The following is a 20,904-nucleotide window of genomic DNA, read 5'->3' as shown; positions in this document are numbered from 1 at the left end:
TCTAATCCCACCTTCTGATAGTCTGGGAAGGGAGAGTGAAAGTGTATAAGGTGAGGGGTGGGGGTTGGGGGGGGGTGGTTGGGGGGGGAGAGTAGGCGTTAATTGTTTGTACGGGGGGGGGGAGGTAAAAAATTAACATTGAGTAGGGGGAGAAATAAAGGGTGAGCATGCTGTGGCACTGTCTTGGTATGCTGTGGCACTGTCTTGGGATGCTGTGGCACTGTCTTGAGATGCTGTGGCACTGTCTTGGTATGCTGTGGCACTGTCTTGGGATGTTGTGGCACTGTCTTGGGATGCTGTGGCACTGTCTTGGTATGCTGTAATACTGTCTTGGGATGCTGTGGCACTGTCTTGGGATGCTGTGGCACTGTCTTGGGATGCTGTAACACTGTCTTGGGATGCTGTGGCACTGTCTTGAGATGCTGTGGCACTGTCTTGGTATGCTGTGGCACTGTCTTGGGATGCTGTGGCACTGTCTTGGGATGCTGTAACACTACCTTGGGATGCTGTAACACTGTCTTGGGATGCTGTAACACTGTCTTGGGATGCTGTAACACTATCTTGGGATGCTGTAACACTATCTTGGAATGCTGTGGCACTGTTTTTGGAGTATAGACGAAGTTTTTTATTAATGTTCCTTTGACTTATCTACGTGTTTATATCTCATGTCAGCTGCTCCTCCTCCTCCTCCTTCCTCTCATGTCAAATACATCTTCATATACATTCTCCTGTATTCCATCCTTCTATCTACCAGTTATGGGATAGTTAAGACGCCTTCTGACTCTCCTCACAGCTCTCGTTAGGTAGATCCGGAAACCCCTTTAGTAGCATGTAGACGATGAGTCACAATAACGTGGCTGAAGATATGATGGCTAAACTACTCATCTGAGGAGATGACGATGTTTCGACTTCCGAGAGACAATCGACTTGATAATGGTCCAGGGTGGACCGAAACGTCGACGTCTTCATCTTCTGGTGTGTGGTCCAGTCTTCATTCAGTAGAATGTCGTTTTTTTTTTCTTTTTTAGTTTCTTGAGGTGCGTCTTAGTACTACGCAACAGCTGCAACAACAAGCTGTTGCAGCTGTTGTCCTTCCTTCCTTCCTTCCTTCCTTCCTTCCTTCCTTCCTTCCTTCCTTCCTTCCTACTTCCTGTCCCCCCCTATCATTCCTCACACCTAGCCCTCCCTTCCTCTAATCCTCCCATATTCACTCCCCTCCCACCCTCTTCTTTTTTTATTTCTCACAAATGTCGTGAACAATTTCTTTAGTATTGCTGTTTCCCCTGAATTTAAAAGCGATTGTGTTATTCGCAAGCGTAGCCTAGGCTTCTCCCGCACTGCCTATTGTGCAGCCCGGCCTCCTAAGGTCTCCCAATGTTAAGAAAACGGTCAATGTTAAGTGTCCTCTCCTAACCTACCAGAGGACCTAAAACAGAAAACAGGACAGTACGTCACTTTTGCTAGTCGCTTCATTTTTCTGGTACGACAATTTTTTGGCCTTATGATTTCTTTTTCAGGATTTCTTTGTCCCAATTCTTTAATATCTTTTTCACATAATTTCCAGGTTGCTTATGCAACCTGGCCAACTAATAGAACGTCGCATTTTGACGTATACGCCATCTGCGGCCAAAAATCGTCGTACTAGAAAATGGTGGCGGCTCGCGAAATTGACATACTATCCCGTTTTCTGTTTTGGGTCCTCTGCTCTAGGTTGGGATAAGGGGTCACTTTAGTACGACCGTTTCTTGACGTTGGGAAACCTTAGGAGGACGGCCTGACTTATGGCGAGTTTCACGAGGCGTTTATATATATATATATATATATATATATATATATATATATATATATATATATATATATATATATATATATATATATATATATATATATATATATATAACACGTTCATGTATCATTGACTCCTCCTCGCTCGTCTCTAGACACACATAGGTGCTCCAGGTTATGTTCCAGAGCTTGGGTGTGTGTGTGTGTGTGTGTGTGTGTGTGTGTGTGTGTGTGTGTATGTACTCACCTATACTCACCTATATGTGCTTGCAGGATCGAGCATTGACTCTTGGATCCCGCCTTTCTAGCTATCGGTTGTTTACAGCAATGACTCCTGTCCCATTTCCCTATCATACCTAGTTTTAAAAGTATGAATAGTATTTGCTTCCACAACCTGTTCCCCAAGTGCATTCCATTTTTCTACTACTCTCACGCTAAAAGAAAACTTCCTAACATCTCTGTGACTCATCTGAGTTTCCAGTTTCCACCCATGTCCCCTCGTTCTGTTATTATTACGTGTGAACATTTGATCTATTTCCACTTTGTCAATTCCCCTGAGTATTTTATATGTCCCTATCATATCTCCTCTCTCCCTTCTTTTCTCTAGTGTCGTAAGGTTCAGTTCCTTCAGCCGCTCTTCATATCCCATCCCTCGTAGCTCTGGGACAAGCCTCGTCGCAAACCTCTGAACCTTCTCCAGTTTCTTTATGTGTTTCTTCAGGTGGGGGCTCCATGATGGCGCGGCATACTCTAAGACGGGTCTCACGTAGGCAGTGTAAAGCGCCCTAAAAGCTTCCTCATTTAGGTTTCTGAATGAAGTTCTAATTTTCGCCAGTGTAGAGTACGCTGCTGTCGTTATCCTATTTATATGTGCCTCAGGAGTTAGATTGGGTGTCACATCCACTCCCAGGTCTCTTTCTCGAATCGTTACAGGTAGGCTGTTCCCCTTCATTGTGTACTGTCCCTTTGGTCTCCTGTCACCTGATCCCATTTCCATAACTTTACATTTACTGGTGTTAAACTCCAGTAGCCATTTCTCTGACCATCTCTGCAGCCTGTGTAAGTCCTCTTGGAGGATCCTACAATCCTCGTCTGTCACAACTCTTCTCATTAATTTTGCGTCATCTGCAAACATTGACATGTATGATTCCACTCCTGTAAACATATCATTTACGTAAATTAGAAAGAGGATTGGTCCCAGCACCGATCCTTGAGGTACTCCACTTGTTACTGTTCGCCAGTCCGACTTTTCGCCCCTTACCATTACCCTCTGGCTCCTTCCTGTTAGGTAGTTCTTCACCCATACTAGGGCCTTTCCGCTTACTCCTGCCTGCCTCTCAAGTTTGTATAGCAGTCTCATGTGCGGTACCGTATCAAAGGCCTTTTGGCAGTCAAGAAATATGCAGTCTGCCCAGCCTTCTCTGTCCTGCCTTATCCTTGTTACTTTATCATAGAATTCTAAAAGGTTTGTTAGGCATGATTTCCCTGTCCAGAACCCATGTTGGTGCTTGTTTACAAACCCAATGCTCTCCAGGTGCTCAACAAGTCTTAGCCTAATTATTCTTTCAAGTATTTTGCAGGGGATGCTTGTCAGTGATACGGGTCTGTAGTTAAGTGCCTCCTCCCTATCCCCCTTTTTGAAAATCGGTACGACATTTGCCTCCTTCCAGCAACTGGGCAATTCTCCCGACATAAGTGACTCATTGAAGATCATTGCCAGAGGCACGCTGAGAGCCTGCGCTGCCTCTTTAAGTATCCACGGTGATACTTTGTCTGGTCCAACAGCTTTATTTGCATCCAGTGTTGTCAACTGTTTCATTACATCCTCTGCTGTCACCTCTATATCTGATAGTCTTTCATCTTGGGTAATCTCTTCTAACAATGGGAGCTGCTCAGGCTCGGTAGTGAACACTCCATGGAATTTTGCATTCAGTACCTCGCAGATTTCCTTGTCGCTTTCTGTATATGCCCCTTCTGTTTTCCTCAGTCTTGTCACTTGGTCATTTACCGACATCTTCCTTCTTATATGGCTATGTAGTAATTTTGGTTGCTTTTTCGCTTTGACTGCAATATCGTTCTCATAATTTCTTTCCGACACTCGTCTTATGTTAATGTAATCATTCCTAGCTCTGTTACATCTAATCCTGTTGTCCTCTGTCCTTTGTCTTCTGTACTTCCTCCACTCCCTCCTGCTTCTCACCTTTGCTTCCTGACACTGTCTATTAAACCATGGGTTATTATATTCCCTCCTGCTTTTTTTCTTTATTGTTGGAATAAATCTATCTTCAGCCTCCTTGCATTTCAATATGACTTGGGTCATCATACCTTGCACTGTTTTTCCTCTAAGTTCTTCCTCCCACTGCACTTCTCCCAGGTAGTCCCTTATCCCTCTGTAGTCCCCTTTTCTGTAATCAAGTCTCCTTTCCCGGACCTCTTGTCCTTTGGTCACAATTTTAAGCTCCATCATGTAGTCAAAGGCTAGGACACAATGGTCACTAGCTCCTAGTGGTATTTCATGTTCCAACTGCTCGATGTCTTCTACATTCTGAGTGATAATGAGATCTAATAGGCTGGGCGTATCCCCTCCTCTTTCCCTAGTATCTTCTTTCACATGCTGTGTTAGGAAATTCCTGTCAATAACGTCTACCAGCTTCGCTCCCCAGGTCTCCTCCCCGCCATGGGGATTCCTCGTTTCCCAATCTATCTCTCCGTGATTTAGGTCCCCCATGACCAGCAGCTTCGCTCTCATTCTATGCGCTAAAGTTGCTGCCCTCTGCAGTTCATCCATACATGTCTTGTTGCTGTCCTCGTACTCCTGCCTGGGCCTTCTACTGTTTGGTGGGGGATTGTAGAGTATCAAGATTACAATCTTCTTCCCATCCACTGTCAGGGTTCCATGTATGAAGCTTGTGCTTTCATTGGTACCCGGATTTTCCAGCTCATCAAACTCCCATTTCCGCTTTATTAGTAGTGCCACTCCACCTCCCTGTCTCTGTGTCCTTTCTTTTCTTATCACCTGGTACCCCTCTGGAAAGATTGCATCCGAGATCATGCCATTTATTTTAGTTTCCACTATTGCCACTATGTCTGGGTCTGCCTCACTAACTCTTTCTTTTATCTCTTCTGCTTTATTGGCTACCCCATCAGCATTGGTGTACCAAACCTTGAGACTCTTCTTGGAAACTCGGGTGTCAGAGTTCCCCCTTTCACCAGGGGTCTGGGGGGAACTGGGGGGTGTCTGGGGGGCAAGTGGGGGCTGTGGGGGCTGTGGGGGCGAGTGGGGGGGTGCTAGGGGGGTGCCTGGGAGTGCCTGGTAGGCAAATGGGGTCTGGGCATCTAGGGGGGTAAGAAGGGCATAATGGGTCTGAAAGTTAGGGGTCTGAATAGCATAGGGGGGTTGAGAAATAGAGTGAGACTGAGAGTCAGATAGAGGTTGAGAGGTTGGGGGGAAGAGGGATACTGAGGTGAGATGAGAATGGAGCATGGGTGCTGGGAGTGGAAGAGAGGGTATATTAGATAGGGGGGAATCGGGGGTAGGTGGGGGTTTTGGGGTAGAAGAGGGGAAGAGGGAGATGGGGGAAGGTGTTAGGGGGTCACAAGGTGAGGGGGTTAAATGTGGGCTGGAGGTGCATAGGAGGGGTGAGGGTTGGGTGGGGTTTGGGGGTGAGTGGAAGAGGGGTGCAGTGGAAGCTGGGATGGAGTAGATGGAATTGAAGTCAATGGGGTAGAAGGGGCAGGGGAGTGGGAAGGGGTATTTGGGGAGGGGGGATGGGAAGGTGGGTTTGGGGAGGGCATGGCTTGACCCACTGGGGTCGCTGACAAGTGTGATGTAGCAGGGGCAGGGGAATCGTTGTGGAGGTGCAAATGTGGAAGGGACAGGGGGGTTTTGGGAGGCTGAGGCAGGGGGGATGTATAGGAGGGCTGAGTTGGGGAGGATGCGACCTGGGAGGTGACCTGGGAGGTGACCTGGGAGGTGACCTGGGATGTGACCTGGGAGGTGAGATTACCTGGGAGGTTAGTACGTTGTCGTTGTTGCCATCTATTTTTGTGGGCTGTTTGCTCATCTTTCGTCATAAACCTCTCTATAAACACATTGTAATGGGTTTCACTTCCTCTGAGTAAATGCTTGCTCCTCATTATGTACTCCACTGCCTCCTCATTGGAGAATTGCACCAGAACAGGTCTCTTCTTGGTACAATTGTAAGGTCCAACCCGTCGATTGATATCCACCTCGCGTTCTGCCATCTCTGCTCCAATACACCTCAATATCTCGTGCAATTCGTAATTTTCTGTTTCTATTCTCTCTTGTCTTGTTGGTGCCCTAGATTCGAATAATCCATGTATTATAATAGACCGTCTCCTCAGGAATTCATTGTCATGCTGGTAGCCTGTCCCCTGGGGATTCCCCATCCCAACCGCAGTCACTAACCCATCTCCCACTAATCCCACTCTATCCTTAGCCATGCTGCTAAACCTTCCTAATTCGTTTGTGATACGAGCACATTCCCTCTCCCAGTCCTCTCTTCCCTTCCTAATCTCTTCCTGAACATAGAGCATAAGTTCTTGTTTCTGCCTCTCTACCGCATCCTGTATTTGCTGAAATACCTCACTTTTAATCCCCTGGATTAGATCCTCCAACCAATCACTCCTTCTCTCTACAAATTTCCCTATTAATTTGTCTATAAATCTGTCCTCCTCCTCATCCCTGCTGGTGATTGACCTTGAACCCCTTCTAGTCATTGCAGTAACAATCTAGCCAAAAAGGCGCTCCTCAATACCTTGCACAATCTGCTAACACAATAGGTGAGTGAATCTCCAATCGTCGTCCCACGTGGTGATATAAGGGTTGCTGCCGAGGTGAGGTCACGCGGTCAGAGGTCGGTGAGGTCTGGTTTCACACTGCACAGTATTTCCTCAACTATTTTGAATTACGCTAATTAAACTGTTTTTCTTCACTACCTTATGGCTCTGGTCAAAACCCAAGGTTTTTTCATTCACTTGTACATTCACTTATAGTCTTTTTCACTTCGAAGTTTCCTGAGTACCCCTCCCACTCCACGAGTGATCCAGGAGCTCCCAACCCACGTCCACCCAACACGATGGTCACAAGACAAGTGTTTTGTGTGTATGTGTGTGTGTGTGTGTGTGTGTGTGTGTGTGTGTGTGTGTATGTGTGTGTGTGTGTGTGTGTGTGTGCGACAAGAAGGCAGGAATTCCTTCCTTAATCACACTTGTTTGACTTGAAGTGTGAGTGATGTAGTCGACCACAGCCAACATCTCCAGTCCCCGGGGAAACACCTCAAGTTTCTAGCTCTACTTCATCTCCCTGCGCCTTGATCTTTTGTCTTTACTTCTCGCTCCTCCCCCTGCTCTTCCTCCTGTTCTTCCGTCCACCCTCCTCCTGCGTCTTCCCTCCTCCTCCTCCTCCTCCTCACGCAGATTGCCCATACCACGTCATGACCTCAGACCCCAACAAATCTCTCAACTGTATTTCTCTTGGCCGGTAATGTGAAGGCTGAGGGCGCCCCTCTGTGCGTTCCAGATATCTGAGCTAAAGTGAGCCCCCTTTCAGACTTGTATTAGGCTCGTTACCCTGCCCTTAAAGCCGAGGGAAAGCGTGATTAAAGTGTCCGCAGCTGCACCACCACCACCCCTCTCTTGCACATTGTAAGGAGCCACAGCAATTGACTGGACTACGCGCAGTGTGTGTGGTAGCTTGCACCAGGTAGGGAGCCATCCGGGCGAGGTTATCTTGAGATGATTTCGGGGCTTTAGTGTCCCCGCGGCCCGGTCCTCGACCAGGCCTCCACCCCCCAGGAAGCAGCCCGTGACAGCTGACTAACACCCAGGTACCTATTTTACTGCTAGGTAACAGGGGCATAGGGTGAAAGAAACTCTGCCCATTGTTTCTCGCCGGCGCTCGGGATCGAACCCGGGACCACAGGATCACAAGTCCAGCGTGCTGTCCGCTCGGCCGACCGGCTCCGAGGTGCTAGTCTGCCGCCTCCGGTTCACCGTTGTATTTTGTCCTGTCAGTCTAGTCCAAGATGTTTTGATATGGTTGTCGGGTCATTCTAAGTGATTGGCTCAGGCTGCTAATCCTGGCGGCTTGGTTTGCCAAGGCTCCGTCTCTATCATAAGGGGACAAGGAGGCGGGGAAAGGTTACTTAACACATGTTAAGTGACGTACATATTGTATATAGCGTATACTACATGTAGAAGTCACTATATAGGAAGGTATTATATACGAAACATGTGTTTCAGAGAAGGACGGTGTCGTAATTAGCGAGACAGATGTTTCACAGGTGTTTCGCAGGTGGAGAGAGAGAGAGAGAGAGAGAGAGAGAGAGAGAGAGAGAGAGAGAGAGAGAGAGAGAAGCAAGACAACAGGTGGGTATAATGCCAGTAGCTCTTCCTCCCTCCCTCTCTCTTTCTCCCCCCTCACATCCCACAACCCTCTACCACTTCCCTACTTTCTTCCGTCTCTCTCTCTCTCTCTCTCTCTCTCTCTCTCTCTCTCTCTCTCTCTCTCTCTCTCTCTCTCTCTCTCTCTCTCTCTCTCTCTCTCTCTTTCCTTCCTTCCTTCCTTCCTTCCTTCCTTCCTTCCTTCCTTCCTTCCTTCCTTCCTTCCTTCCTTCCTTCCTTCCTTCCTTCCTTCCTTTCCTCGCTACTTCGTGCCCCCCCTCTATCATTCCTCACACCTAGTCTTCCCTTCCTCTAATCCTCTCATATTCACTCCCCCTCCCACCCTCATTTACCCCCCCCCCCTCGCTAAGGTGTAATCAAGAGTTGTAATGCTCGTCAGTCCCACCGTCACCGTAGAATGGGTAATGTACGCCACACACACACACACACACACACACACACACACACACACACACACACACACACACACACACACACACACACACACACACACACACACGCCCGTATCTTGTCAAGCTGGAAAAAGTCCAAAGGTATGCCACTAGACTAGTCCCAGAACTAAGAGGCATGAGTTACGAGGAAAGGCTGCGGGAAATGCACCTTACGACACTGGAAGACAGAAGAGTAAGGTTAGACATGATCACAACCTACAAAATCCTCAGGGGAATCGACTGGGTAATCAAGGATAAACTATTCAACACTGGTGGGACGCGAACAAGGGGACACAGGTGGAAACTGAGTACCCACATGACCCACAGAGACGTTAGAAGGAACTTTTTCAGTGTCAGAGTAGTTAACGGATGGAATGCATTAGGCAGTGATGTGGTGGAGGCTGACTCCATACACAGTTTTAAATGTACATATGATAGAGCCCAGTAGGCTCAGGAACCTGTACACCAGTTGATTGACAGTTGAGAGGCGGGACCAAAGAGCCGAAGTTCAAGCCCTGCAAGCACAATTTCGGGAGTACACACACACGCACATACACGCAAGGACATAAAGAAACTACAAGAATAACAGAACACCAGAGAGCAGAGGAAGATACCATAGAGCCAGGAATGAGTACCACAGGGTGAGAAGAGAAGTAGAAAGACAACACGAAAATTGATTATCGGAAATAGTCAAAGATTCAACCCAGATTGCTGTACAGCCACATCAGAGGGAAAAGAGTGAAGGAACAGGTAATGGAACTGAGGATAGGGGCAGACAGGTTCACTACAAATAACAAGGTGGTGTGTGAGGAACTCAATATGAGATTCCGAGATTCCAGGAGGTCGATTTTCACAGAAGAGCAAGGAGAAGTTCCTGAACTAAGAGAATGTCTAACAAGGCACCACTGAAGGAATTTGACATTACCAGTATGGGAGGTAACGAAGTATTTGCTTTATCACGGAAGTAAATGACAGACTCTCACCATGGATACCAAAAGAATGCGCGGAAGCACTATGCTTACCACTCTCAATGGTGTATTACAAGTCACTGGTAACAGGTGAACTGCCAAAAATTTGGAAGACAGCTAATGTAGTCGTGATATACAACAAGGGAGACAGATATTGTAGGCATCCATCAGTCTCTGGAGACTGATGGATGCCTATTTCAGTGCCTGATGCGTAGTTCAGTGCCTGAGATAGGAGGCACTGAACTACAGACCTGTGTTCATAACTTGCATACCATGGAAGGTGATGGAGAGAAGGCTGAGAAACAAAATACTTGAAGCTCTAGAAAGAACTTTGTAATAGATCACCAGCTTGGGCTCAGGGATGGCAAATGCTGCTTACCGAGGTTAATGGTAAGACCATTCGACCATTGACCATTCGAGAAAAAATTAGACAATAAAGAGAAGGTTGGGCAGAGTGCATAAGTTGGAGATGCAGGCAGGAGTAAGAGGGAAGGTACCTCAGTGGACAAGGGAGTACCTAAGCAGCAGAAGACCGTGAGTCACTGTGATGGGTGAGGTTTTTTAGTGGCATGATGTACTAGTGGAGACCAACAGGATTCAGTTCTTTAACCTCCCTGGAGAGGGAACTCGACCGTCTCACTGGAGAGGGAACTCGGCCGTCTCACTGGAGAGGGAACTCGACCGTCTGGCTGGAGAGGGAACTCGACCGTCTCGCTGGAGAGGGAACTCGACCGTCTCGCTGAAGAGGGAACTCGACCGTCTCGCTGGAGAGGGAACTCGACCGTCTCGCTGGAGAGGAAACTCGACTGTCTACCTGGAGAGGTAACTCGACCGTCTCGCTGGAGAGGTAACTCGACCGTCTCGCTGGAGAGAGAACTCGACCGTCTCGCTGGAGAGGGAACTCGACCGTCTACCTGGAGAGGTAACTCGACCGTCTCGCTGGAGAGGTAACTCGACCGTCTCGCTGGAGAGGGAACTCGACCGTCTACCTGGAGAGGTAACTCGACCGTCTCGCTGGAGAGGTAACTCGACCGTCTCGCTGGAGAGGGAACTCGACCGTCTCGCTGAAGAGGGAACTCGACCGTCTACCTGGAGAGGGAACTCGACCGTCTCGCTGGAGAGGTAACTCGACCGTCTCGCTGGAGAGGGAACTCGACCGTCTACCTGGAGAGGTAACTCGACCGTCTCGCTGGAGAGGTAACTCGACCGTCTCGCTGGAGAGGGAACTCGACCGTCTCGCTGAAGAGGGAACTCGACCGTCTACCTGGAGAGGGAACTCGACCGTCTCACTGGAGAGGGAACTCGGCCGTCTCACTGGAGAGGGAACTCGACCGTCTGGCTGGAGAGGGAACTCGACCGTCTCGCTGGAGAGGGAACTCGACCGTCTCACTGTAGAGGGAACTCGACCGTCTCGCTGAAGAGGGAACTCGACCGTCTCGCTGAAGAGGGAACTCGGCAGTCTCACTGGAGAGGGAACTCGACCGTCTGGCTGGAGAGGGAACTCGACCGTCTCGCTGGAGAGGGAACTCGACCCTCTCGCTGGAGAGGGAACTCGACCGTCTCACTGGAGAGGGAACTCGACCGTCTCGCTGAAGAGGGAACTCGGCCGTCTCGCTGGAGAGGGAACTCGACCGTCTCGCTGGAGAGGGGACTCGACCGTCTCGCTGGAGAGGGAACTCGACCGTCTCGCTGGAGAGGGAACTCGACCGTCTCGCTGAAGAGGGACCTCGGCCGTCTCGCTGGAGAGGGAACTCGACCGTCTACCTGGAGAGGTAACTCGACCGTCTCGCTGGAGAGGGAACTCGACCGTCTACCTGGAGAGGTAACTCGACCGTCTCGCTGGAGAGGTAACTCGACCGTCTCACTGGAGAGGGAACTCGACCGTCTCGCTGGAGAGGGAACTCGACCGTCTCGCTGGAGAGGGAACTCGACCGTCTCGCTGGAGAGGGAACTCGACCGTCTCGCTGGAGAGGGAACTCGACCGTCTTGTTAAAAAGGGCTGTGTGTTGCCTGGAGATAATATTGTTTAAATTGATCATTAAACCTGATTTAACCTAAACTGATAAGAGGCTTTTGGAACAGCTTAAGACAGGTGCCACAGGTCACCTGTAGCACAGGTGACAACGAAAGAGGGACATCGTAAGAGTGACGGGGGGGGGGGGGGTAGCGTGACATCGTAAGAGTGAGGGGGGGGGTAGCGTGACATCGTAAGAGTGAGGGGGGCAGTAGGAGGCATGCCGTTGCTAGGAAACCACTAGAAGCCATTACAGTCTCTGGTGTAGGTGTGGTGAGGCTGGTGTAGGTGTGGTGGGGGGCTGGTGTAGGTGTGGTGAGGCTGGTGTAGGTGTGGTGGGGGGCTGGTGTAGGTGTGGTGAGGCTGGTGTAGGTGTGGTGGGGGGCTGGTGTAGGTGTGGTGAGGCTGGTGTAAGTGTGGTGTGGGGTTGGTGTAGGTGTGGTGAGGCTGGTGTAGGTGTGGTGAGGGCTGGTGTCGGTGTGGTGAGGCTGGTGTAGGTGTGGTGGGGCTGGTGTAGGTGTGGTGAGGCTGGTGTAGGTGTGGTGGGGTTGGTGTAGGTGTGGTGGGGGCTGGTGTAGGTGCGGTGAGGCTGGTGTAGGTGTGGTGGGGCTGGTGTAGGTGTGGTGAGGCTGGTGTAGGTGTGGTGGGGTTGGTGTAGGTGTGGTGGGGGCTGGTGTAGGTGTGGTAAGGGCCGCCGTAGGTGTGGTAAGGGCCGGCGTAGGTGTGGTAAGGGCCGCCGTAGGTGTGGTAAGGGCCGCCGTAGGTGTGGTAAGGGCCGCCGTAGGTGTGGTAAGGGCCGGCGCAGGTGTGGTAAGGGCCGCCGTAGGTGTGGTAAGGGCCGCCGTAGGTGTGGTAAGGGCCGCCGTAGGTGTGGTAAGGGCCGGTGTAGGTGTGGTAAGGGCCGCCGTAGGTGTGGTAAGGGCCGCCGTAGGTGTGGTAAGGGCCGGTGTAGGTGTGGTAAGGGCCGCCGTAGGTGTGGTAAGGGCCGGCGCAGGTGTGGTAAGGGCCGCCGTAGGTGTGGTAAGGGCCGCCGTAGGTGTGGTAAGGGCCGCCGTAGGTGTGGTAAGGGCCGCCGTAGGTGTGGTAAGGGCCGGTGTAGGTGTGGTAAGGGCCGCCGTAGGTGTGGTAAGGGCCGCCGTAGGTGTGGTAAGGGCCGGTGTAGGTGTGGTAAGGGCCGCCGTAGGTGTGGTAAGGGCCGGCGCAGGTGTGGTAAGGGCCGCCGTAGGTGTGGTAAGGGCCGCCGTAGGTGTGGTAAGGGCCGCCGTAGGTGTGGTAAGGGCCGCCGTAGGTGTGGTAAGGGCCGGTGTAGGTGTGGTAAGGGCTAGTTTAGCCATTTTTAAGCTAGGGCGTCCAAATCCTCTCGTGTTTTTTTCATATAAACCTCTAAAGGTCAAAGTTCACGGTCGCGTCACCCATAAAACCTTGACCGAAGGGTTTAACTCCCAGCCTGATCAATGGCCTCAAATTTTCATGATTGACTTCCTGATTTTTTCCCCTCTGGTTGTTTCCCCTCTTTTAGGGTAGACTGAAAACGGTTATCTTTTAGGGTAGACTGAAAACGGTTATCTTTTAGGGTAGACTGAAAACGGTTATCTTTTAGGGTAGACTGAAAACGGTTATCTTTTAGGGTAGACTGAAAACGGTTATCTTTTAGGGTAGACTGAAAACGGTTATCTTTTAGGGTAGACTGAAAACGGTTATCTTTTAGGGTAGACTGAAAACGGTTATCTTTTAGGGTAGACTGAAAACGGTTATCTTTTAGGGTAGACTGAAAACGGTTATCTTTTAGGGTAGACTGAAAACGGTTATCTTTTAGGGTAGACTGAAAACGGTTATCTTTTAGGGTAGACTGAAAACGGTTATCTTTTAGGGTAGACTGAAAACAGTTATCTTTTAGGGTAGACTGAAAACGGTTATCTTTTGGACCTGTTTGTCGTGTCCAATTAGTTATGGACAGAAAGTTTGTCGTCTGCTTTCCTAATTGCACTTGCGAGGGTTGGGCTTCAGCTCAACACGCACAACCGTGTGTGTGTGTGTGTGTGTGTGTGTGTGTGTGTGTGTGTGTGTGTGTGTGTTCACCTAACTGGACCCGGCTATAATTCTCCTTGTGGGGCTTTTGGCATAGACACTCAACTTTCAATGGGCTCGTTTCATCTCATGTCTCTGTGGCTCACATGGGCACATGATTCCTCCCCCCCCCCCTCCCCGATGTCACCTTGTTAGGAAACCACCCATTCCAGGGAGTCTGTCGTGAACCCCTACCCCCCCCCCCTTGAGTAGTTCAAGGGGGGGGTAGTTAAGTTACGTAGTCACGGTGTCGTCAATAACTGTTTTATCAGTTTGGGACGCTCTTATCTGGTGATAGGCCTTTGGAACTTTCTCGGGCTCCGTTTTGCGTTTCAGAAGATAAGGACTCCATGCTTGGCGCCGCATATTCCGGAGGGTGTCTGACGTATGTTGTAATCTTACGCGTGCGGCTGATGATATCGTTGTGATGTGGGCTGCCTGGGACGGGTTCATTGTGAGATCAACCCACCAGTCTGTCCTCTTGTTTTGTTCAAGTAGACACGCACGTGCAGGGGAGCCGTGCAAGAGACACGTACAGGGGGGTGTGGTGACGTACATGAGACACGTGCACATGCCGGGAAGACATACACAAGCCGGGGAGATGTACACATGCCTGGGAGAAGCAGCCTGTGTCGTGTTTTCTCAGAATTTTCTCATCTGAATGTCTTCATTTTCCTTTTTTTTTCGTTCCGTCCTCATTCTGTTCCAGTTTTGATCACTCATTTTTGCCCCGTGTGGTAAGGTGTTAGATCTTACACCATCTAACCTCAGTGTTAGATGCTTATCTTTAAGGTTATCTTGAGATGATATCGCGGCTGAGCGTCCCCGCGGCTCGGTCCTCGACCAGGCCACCTTTTTGTTACACCCCCCTCCCCCCCCCCAAGGAAGCAGCCCGTAGCAGCTGTCTAACTACCAGGTACCTATTTACTGCTAGGTGAATAGGAGTATCAGGGGTGAAAGCAACGCTGCCCATGTAGTTTCCGCCTCCACCGGGGATCGAACCCGAAATCTCCGGACTACGCATCCGAAGCGCTGTCCACTCAGCTAGGCCTCAGCTGGTAAACAGAAGTAAATCTATATTAAAGTTGGCTGTGATTTGAGGGATTCTGGGTGGTGGGGAGGGGGTTTGGGGAGGGGTAAAAGGGAGGAGAGGGGGGAAGGGGCAAGGGGGGGGGTGTTAAGTGGGATACAGGTGACCTCGCGAACTACTGTGATTGGTGTTATTTAATTACCCCTAATTGGCAGCGGTGCTGTTGGTCTCCGAGTTGTTAGGACGTCATCCAGAATGACCCCTGGCTGGCTGACCTTGAACTGCCTGTTTGGATGTTCGGGATAGTTAGAGGTCCGGCCCGGCTGCTGCTGCTGCTGGGGGTCGGGACAGTTAGCACGGTGAGAATAACAATGGTGTCAATAACAGAATTATCACAATTGACAATAATAGTTATTATCGTTTTCTTCCACTTATTTTATTAATTATTATTATTTTATATTTTTATATAAAAAAAATCGGTTCAGAAGAGACCAATATTAGAGAGAGAGAGAGAGAGAGAGAGAGAGAGAGAGAGAGAGAGAGAGAGAGAGAGAGAGAGAGAGAGAGATTTTAACCCAGTAAGGACGATTAAATAGTTTTATTACCAGTGAGGAAAAAACACACTTAACCACCATCACCACCTCCCTCCTCCCCCTTTATGACCTCCTTAATAGGTGAGTACACACACACACGCACTCACAACTAGGTGAGTACACACACACACGCACTCACAACTAGGTGAGTACATTATGAGGGTAAAGGGTGTGGTATATTTTGTTAATAAGAATATGCATAATATGCTGAAATAGAGGGAATATAGAGAACATATACGGCTCGCATAGACACAATAGAGCACCTAAACTATTGGGACCGTCTCATAGAGCTCTCAAAATTGTACTCCCTCCGGAAAGGAGTCGAGGGGGGTATTAAATTAAGTAAGTTCAGTAGAACTTCGGTTTCAACTCCTTTTGACCATGTCGTAGTTGCAACCCGTTCTCGCACTTGCTTATAGTCAATATTGGCTTATTTAATAAGTGCATATTTGACATACTAATTGATTGTGAATATTTTAGTTTACCTTGAAAAGCTTCATAGAAAACACCGACCTCACCTAACCTTCTTTGTTAAGATAAGCATCATATTGCTTCTTAATTACAATTATTACTTAACCTATACCGTTGATAGGTTAAGTAATAATTGTAAATTGTAAAAATCAGGTGTATCAGGTGAAAGGAACTACTAAATTGTTTCTGCCTTAACCGGGAATCGCACCCCGGGCCCTTGGGGCTACAACCCCCCCTGTAGAGCGCTGTCGGCTCGGCTGCGAGGACCTTGCGTGTGCGTATTTACTAGAGAGAGACAGACAGACAGAGACAGAGACAGACAGACAGACAGAGAGACAGAGACAGAGACGGACGGACATATGTTCACAATTCCCGTTGTTGTGGCGGCTGACATTAACCTCGGGGGAGTTGGACGAGCGTCAAAATGCCAACCTTATCCACGGGTGGGACCTAACTAGACCAATGTAAGCACCCTTGATGTGTCTTGGCAAGCTCACCTTTGCCAAATGAGGCTACCTGAGACGGCGTAAGGCTTTTGTTTACAAACTGCGACATTTCTACCGTGACGTGTGTGCCCCGCTGGCTGGCCCTCTCCGTCTCCCGCGCCTCAAGTTTACACGAGCTTACCCCCCAATTAAATTAAAAATCTCACATTTTCTGTGTCAGCTGAGTGATCAGTGGCGGGATTCACAGAGCACTTGCCTCTCCACTCACGAAATCTGTGCCCTTCCTTCACTGGCACCATGGCGGCTTGGTGTTTACTAAACAGTTTAAGAGCTCCGAAGTGCTACGAGGTCGTCCTCAATCCCAAGGTTATTGTTATGGGCGACCTTGTAAGGTTTCGGAGCGAACCGAAGTCGATCTTCCTCATCCGTCTCTGCCTTTAAGGTGTGTTGTTAAGATCAAACGTTCACTTAGGAGATCTGTCCCGGTTACCTCAAATCATGGCGGCTCACCAGGGGTCAGATTCACGAAGCAGTTACGCAAGGACTTACGAACGTGTACATCTTTCCTCAATCTTTGACAGCTTTGGTTACATTTATTAAACAGTTTACAAGCATGAAAACTTGCCAATCAACTGTTGCTATTGTTATAAACAGCCTCCTGGTGCTTCGGAGCTCATTAACTGTTTAATAATTGTAAACAAAGCCGCCAAAGATTGAGAAAAAGATATACAGGCTCTTAAGTGCTTGGGGTAACTGCTTCGTGAAATCTAGCCCCTGGTTCAGTAATGATTTGAGGTGACAGGGGACAGATCTCGTAAGTGTTCGGTTGATCTTAACACAGAGATTTAAGACAGAGACGAATGAGGTAGGTTGACCTCCTATGGGGGAGGTTGGCTGGCACTCTGTGTTGGATGCCATCCACCAGTGCCCGTGGTGGATGACAGTGTGTTTGTGGGAGTGGATGAAGGGTAAGTGTGAGTGAGGGTATATATTAATTAAAAAATTATAAGAAAAGAGTGTTTTTATTTATGATAAATTTGTACCACACTCCAACCACACACATTTCTCTACCCCCCCCCCCCATACCCAGAAAATATACATCCCCCTCCCCACACACATACACACATCCCCCATATACATCTCCCCCCCTCTCCCCCCTCCCCACACACATACACACATCCCCCATATACATCTCCCCCCCTCTCCCCCCCCCACACACACATACATCCCCCTCCCACAAAAAAAGACACAAATACAACTTTTCTTTGGTTGAAAAAAATTGATCACAATTGGAAAGTAGAACTCCCAGAACCCTTTCCAGATACAATCTCCAGATACAATCTCCAGATACAATCTCCAGGTACAATCTCCAGATACAATCTCCAGGTACAATCATCAGATACAATCTCCAGGTACAATCTCCAGATACAATCTCCAGGTACAATCATCAGATACAATCTCCAGGTACAATCTCCAGGTACAATCATCAGATACAATCTCCAGGTACAATCTCCAGGTACAATCTCCAGATACAATCTCGGTATGTTTCTGTTACTTTGCATCATGCAAAGTTAATGAGAAGAGTCGTGACAGATCAGTAATGTAAGATAGTCCAAGATGACCTAGACAAACTGCAGAGAGATATTTTGAAAAATTATTATTAGAGTGCAACACAAACAAGTGTAAGGTGATGGACATGGGAACAGGTGCCAGGAGACAAGAAAGATTGTATACCATGAAGGGAAACTCATCATCTGCACCAGGAACTATTTCCCTATAACGACGAGGGGAAAAAAACTTATAAGTGGACATAACACCATGCCTGACAATAGAGACACACATAAACAGGATACCATCAGCAGCATACTTCACATCTTTAGAGCCCTGAAAATCATTTAGGAGCCTAAATGAGAAGGCATTTAGATAGTTGTACACAGCCTATGTGAGACCAGTCTTAGAGTATGCTGCTTCATAGTCAAACCTGTAACTAAATAGAAACACTAGAAAACTAGAAAAAGGTTGAGATGTTTGCAACGAGACTCGTCCCGTAATTGCGAGGGGAAGGGGTATGAAGAACGACTGAAAGAACTAGACCTGACGTCGCTAGAGAAAAGCATAGACAAAGGTAACATGATGAGAGACTCATACTATGCGGGATTGACAATGGAAAAAAAATACACACACACACACACAAACACACACACACACACACACACACACACACACACACACACACACACACACACACACACACACACACACACACACACACACACACACACACACACACACACAGTTGACTGACAGTTGAGAGGCGGGCGGAAAGAGCAGAGCTCAACCCCCCGCAAGCGCAACAAGGTGACTACACACACTAATATTTTAGTCAGATTAAGAGAAAGCTTATGGACCGACACGATTAGGCAGACTTCCTCTACAAATCAACATGACACTGAAATATAACACGAGTGTGTGTGTGTGTGTGTGTGTGTGTCTGTGTTTACTAGTTGTGTTTTTACGGGAGTTGAGCTTTGCTCTTTCGGCCCGCCTCTCAACTGTCAATCAACTGTTTACTAACTACTTTTTTCCCCCCACACCACACACTGTGTGTGTGTGTGTGTGTGTGTGTGTATGTGTGTGTGTGTGTGTGTGTGTGTGTGTGTGTGTGTGTGTGTGTGTGTGTGTGTGTGTGTGTGTGTGTGTTGTATTTGAGTGCTTGCATGTGAGAAAGAGAACTGGAGGGAAAAAAAGACTTCAAGCGAGAGAGAGAGAGAGAGAGAGAGAGAGAGAGAGAGAGAGAGAGAGAGAGAGAGAGAGAGAGAGAGAGAGAGAGAGAGAGAGAGAGAGAGAGAGAGGACATGTTAAATTTTATTGTGGTGAGATAAAGACCAATTTTGTGTGTGTGTGATTGCTTGTGTTCTTGCTGACTGTTGGTTTAGGAATGTTTGTGTTTGTTGAGGGGATGTGTTTGTTTACTGAGGGGTGGTGGGGTGATGGTACATACCTATCAGTACTTACCAATCAGTAACTACGAAGAAGTGAGGCCTAGCTCTTGGTCCCCAGTCTACTGGTCTTGTTTCTCCCGTTGCGTTATAACTTAACTGTTCTAATGTTCGAATTCTTTGTCAAATCTGGCCTTTTAAGGTCAGTTCTTCGACTCATTTGTCTTTCTAGCTTTCACTCGAAGTCCTCGTGTCCTACTTTAGAGGCTGTTCTCTTCCACCTTGTCAATTCCCGTCAGTATCTTGTATGTTGCGATCATGCCCCCTCTCTGTGTCTTCTCTCCAGGGGTGTGAGGACTTGTTCCCTTAATCTATCCTCGAAGTTCAGCCCTCTTAGCTCAGCGTCGTCTGACAAGCATTGACATTGACATGCAGATTACAACCAGTGAAGAGCAGAGGTGCCATAGGCACAATCAGAGAACACTGTATAAACATCAGAGGACCACGGTTGTTCAACGTCCTCCCAGCGAGCATAAGAAATATTGCCGGAACAACCGTGGACATCTTCAAGAGAAAACTAGGATAGTTTTCTCCAAGAAGTGCCGGACCAACCGGGCTGTGGTGGGTATGTGGGCCTGCGGGCTGCATAAGTAATTTAGTGGCTTTTTGTCTGTCCCTCCTTTTTTAAATATTGGGACTATGTTTATCTTTTTTATAAAATTATGGAGGGTTTCCAGTCTTAAGTGTTGAATTGAAAACTGTAATTGAAATTGAAAACTAATTGAAAGTAATTGAAATTGAAAACTAATTGAAAGTAATTGAAAACTTTAGTTAGAGCGAATGACAAAGTGCCTCGACAGCCTCGTTCAACAGCCATGATGATATTAAGTCTGAGAATACTGATTTTGTTGTGTCTCTTCACCTCCTTCATCGTGACAGCTATGTCATCCAGGTTTGGTCTCTCAACGTCACTCGTCTTCACGTTGGCTCTTTCGTAGCGACCTCCTGAAATTCTCGGTCGGGTACTTCACGTTCTTCCCTGTTTGGTGGTGGTGGTGGTGGTGTAGCACCACGTCTGGCCCCACCACCACCACCACCACCCATCTTAACAACCACACCACCACCACCACCACCCATCTTGACAACCACACCACCACCACCACCACCGCCACCACCCATCTTAACAACCACACCACCACCACCACCACCCATCTTGACAACCACACCACCACCACCACCACCCATCTTAACAACCACCACCACCACCACCACCACCACTCATCTTAACAACCACACCACCACCACCACCACCACCACCACCACTCATCTTAACAACCACACCACCACCACCACCACCACCACCACCACCACCACCACTCATCTTGACAACCACACCACCACCACCACCACCACCACCCATCTTAACAACCACACCACCACCACCACCGCCACACCATATACTACCATTTCCACACCCGCTGCCTGCGCCGCCCCATTACCCTGTCTCACGGTCCCCACCTGGTGTAATTTTGCTCTAATTACCCGAATTTATTGTAACCAAAGGGTCGTTTATTGAGGCGCCTCGCAGGTGGGGTGAGGTCCGCTGTACACCGGTCATTACAGGACCCCAACAACCCCGCCACGGGGGGGGGGGGGGGGTCCCGCTCTACACAGGACCCCAATAACCTCACAAGAGAAGCACCTGACCAACCGGGCTGTGATTCTTATCAGATT

At 48.6% G+C, this 20,904-nt stretch overlaps 2 protein-coding genes across 17 annotated transcripts in view; one reads left to right on the top strand and one right to left on the bottom strand.

The window, feature by feature from the left end:
- Positions 1-20,904, top strand: part of Mef2 (myocyte enhancer factor 2) — a 653,808-nt gene that overhangs the window by 292,817 nt on the left and 340,087 nt on the right. The window lies entirely within an intron of this gene.
- On the bottom strand, positions 133-14,057 carry LOC138364364 (autotransporter adhesin BpaC-like). The gene is made up of 3 exons (XM_069323975.1): positions 13,930-14,057; positions 12,317-12,945; positions 133-590 (listed from the first exon to the last, which is right to left on the bottom strand). The coding sequence occupies exons 1-3, from the start codon at positions 14,055-14,057 to the stop codon at positions 133-135; spliced, it is 1,215 nt and encodes a 404-aa protein (XP_069180076.1).

The sequence above is a fragment of the Procambarus clarkii genome, chromosome 13 (genome assembly GCF_040958095.1).
Source record: "Procambarus clarkii isolate CNS0578487 chromosome 13, FALCON_Pclarkii_2.0, whole genome shotgun sequence".
Classification (NCBI taxonomy): domain Eukaryota; kingdom Metazoa; phylum Arthropoda; class Malacostraca; order Decapoda; family Cambaridae; genus Procambarus; species Procambarus clarkii.
This window is presented reverse-complemented; position numbering and strand designations above follow the sequence as displayed.

Bases quoted from the DNA above. Each gene is read 5' to 3' on its own strand.
- LOC138364364 (XM_069323975.1), bottom strand. From the start codon at position 14,057: ATGCGGCGCCAAGCATGGAGTCCTTATCTTCTGAAACGCAAAACGGAG. The intron at 12,946-13,929 runs GTAACTTAACTA...TGGCTAAACTAG, and splicing joins ATTGACGACACCGTGACTAC to CCCTTACCACACCTACACCG. The intron at 591-12,316 runs GCCCTTACCACA...ACAGTGCCACAG, and splicing joins CCCTTACCACACCTACGGCG to CATTCCAAGATAGTGTTACA.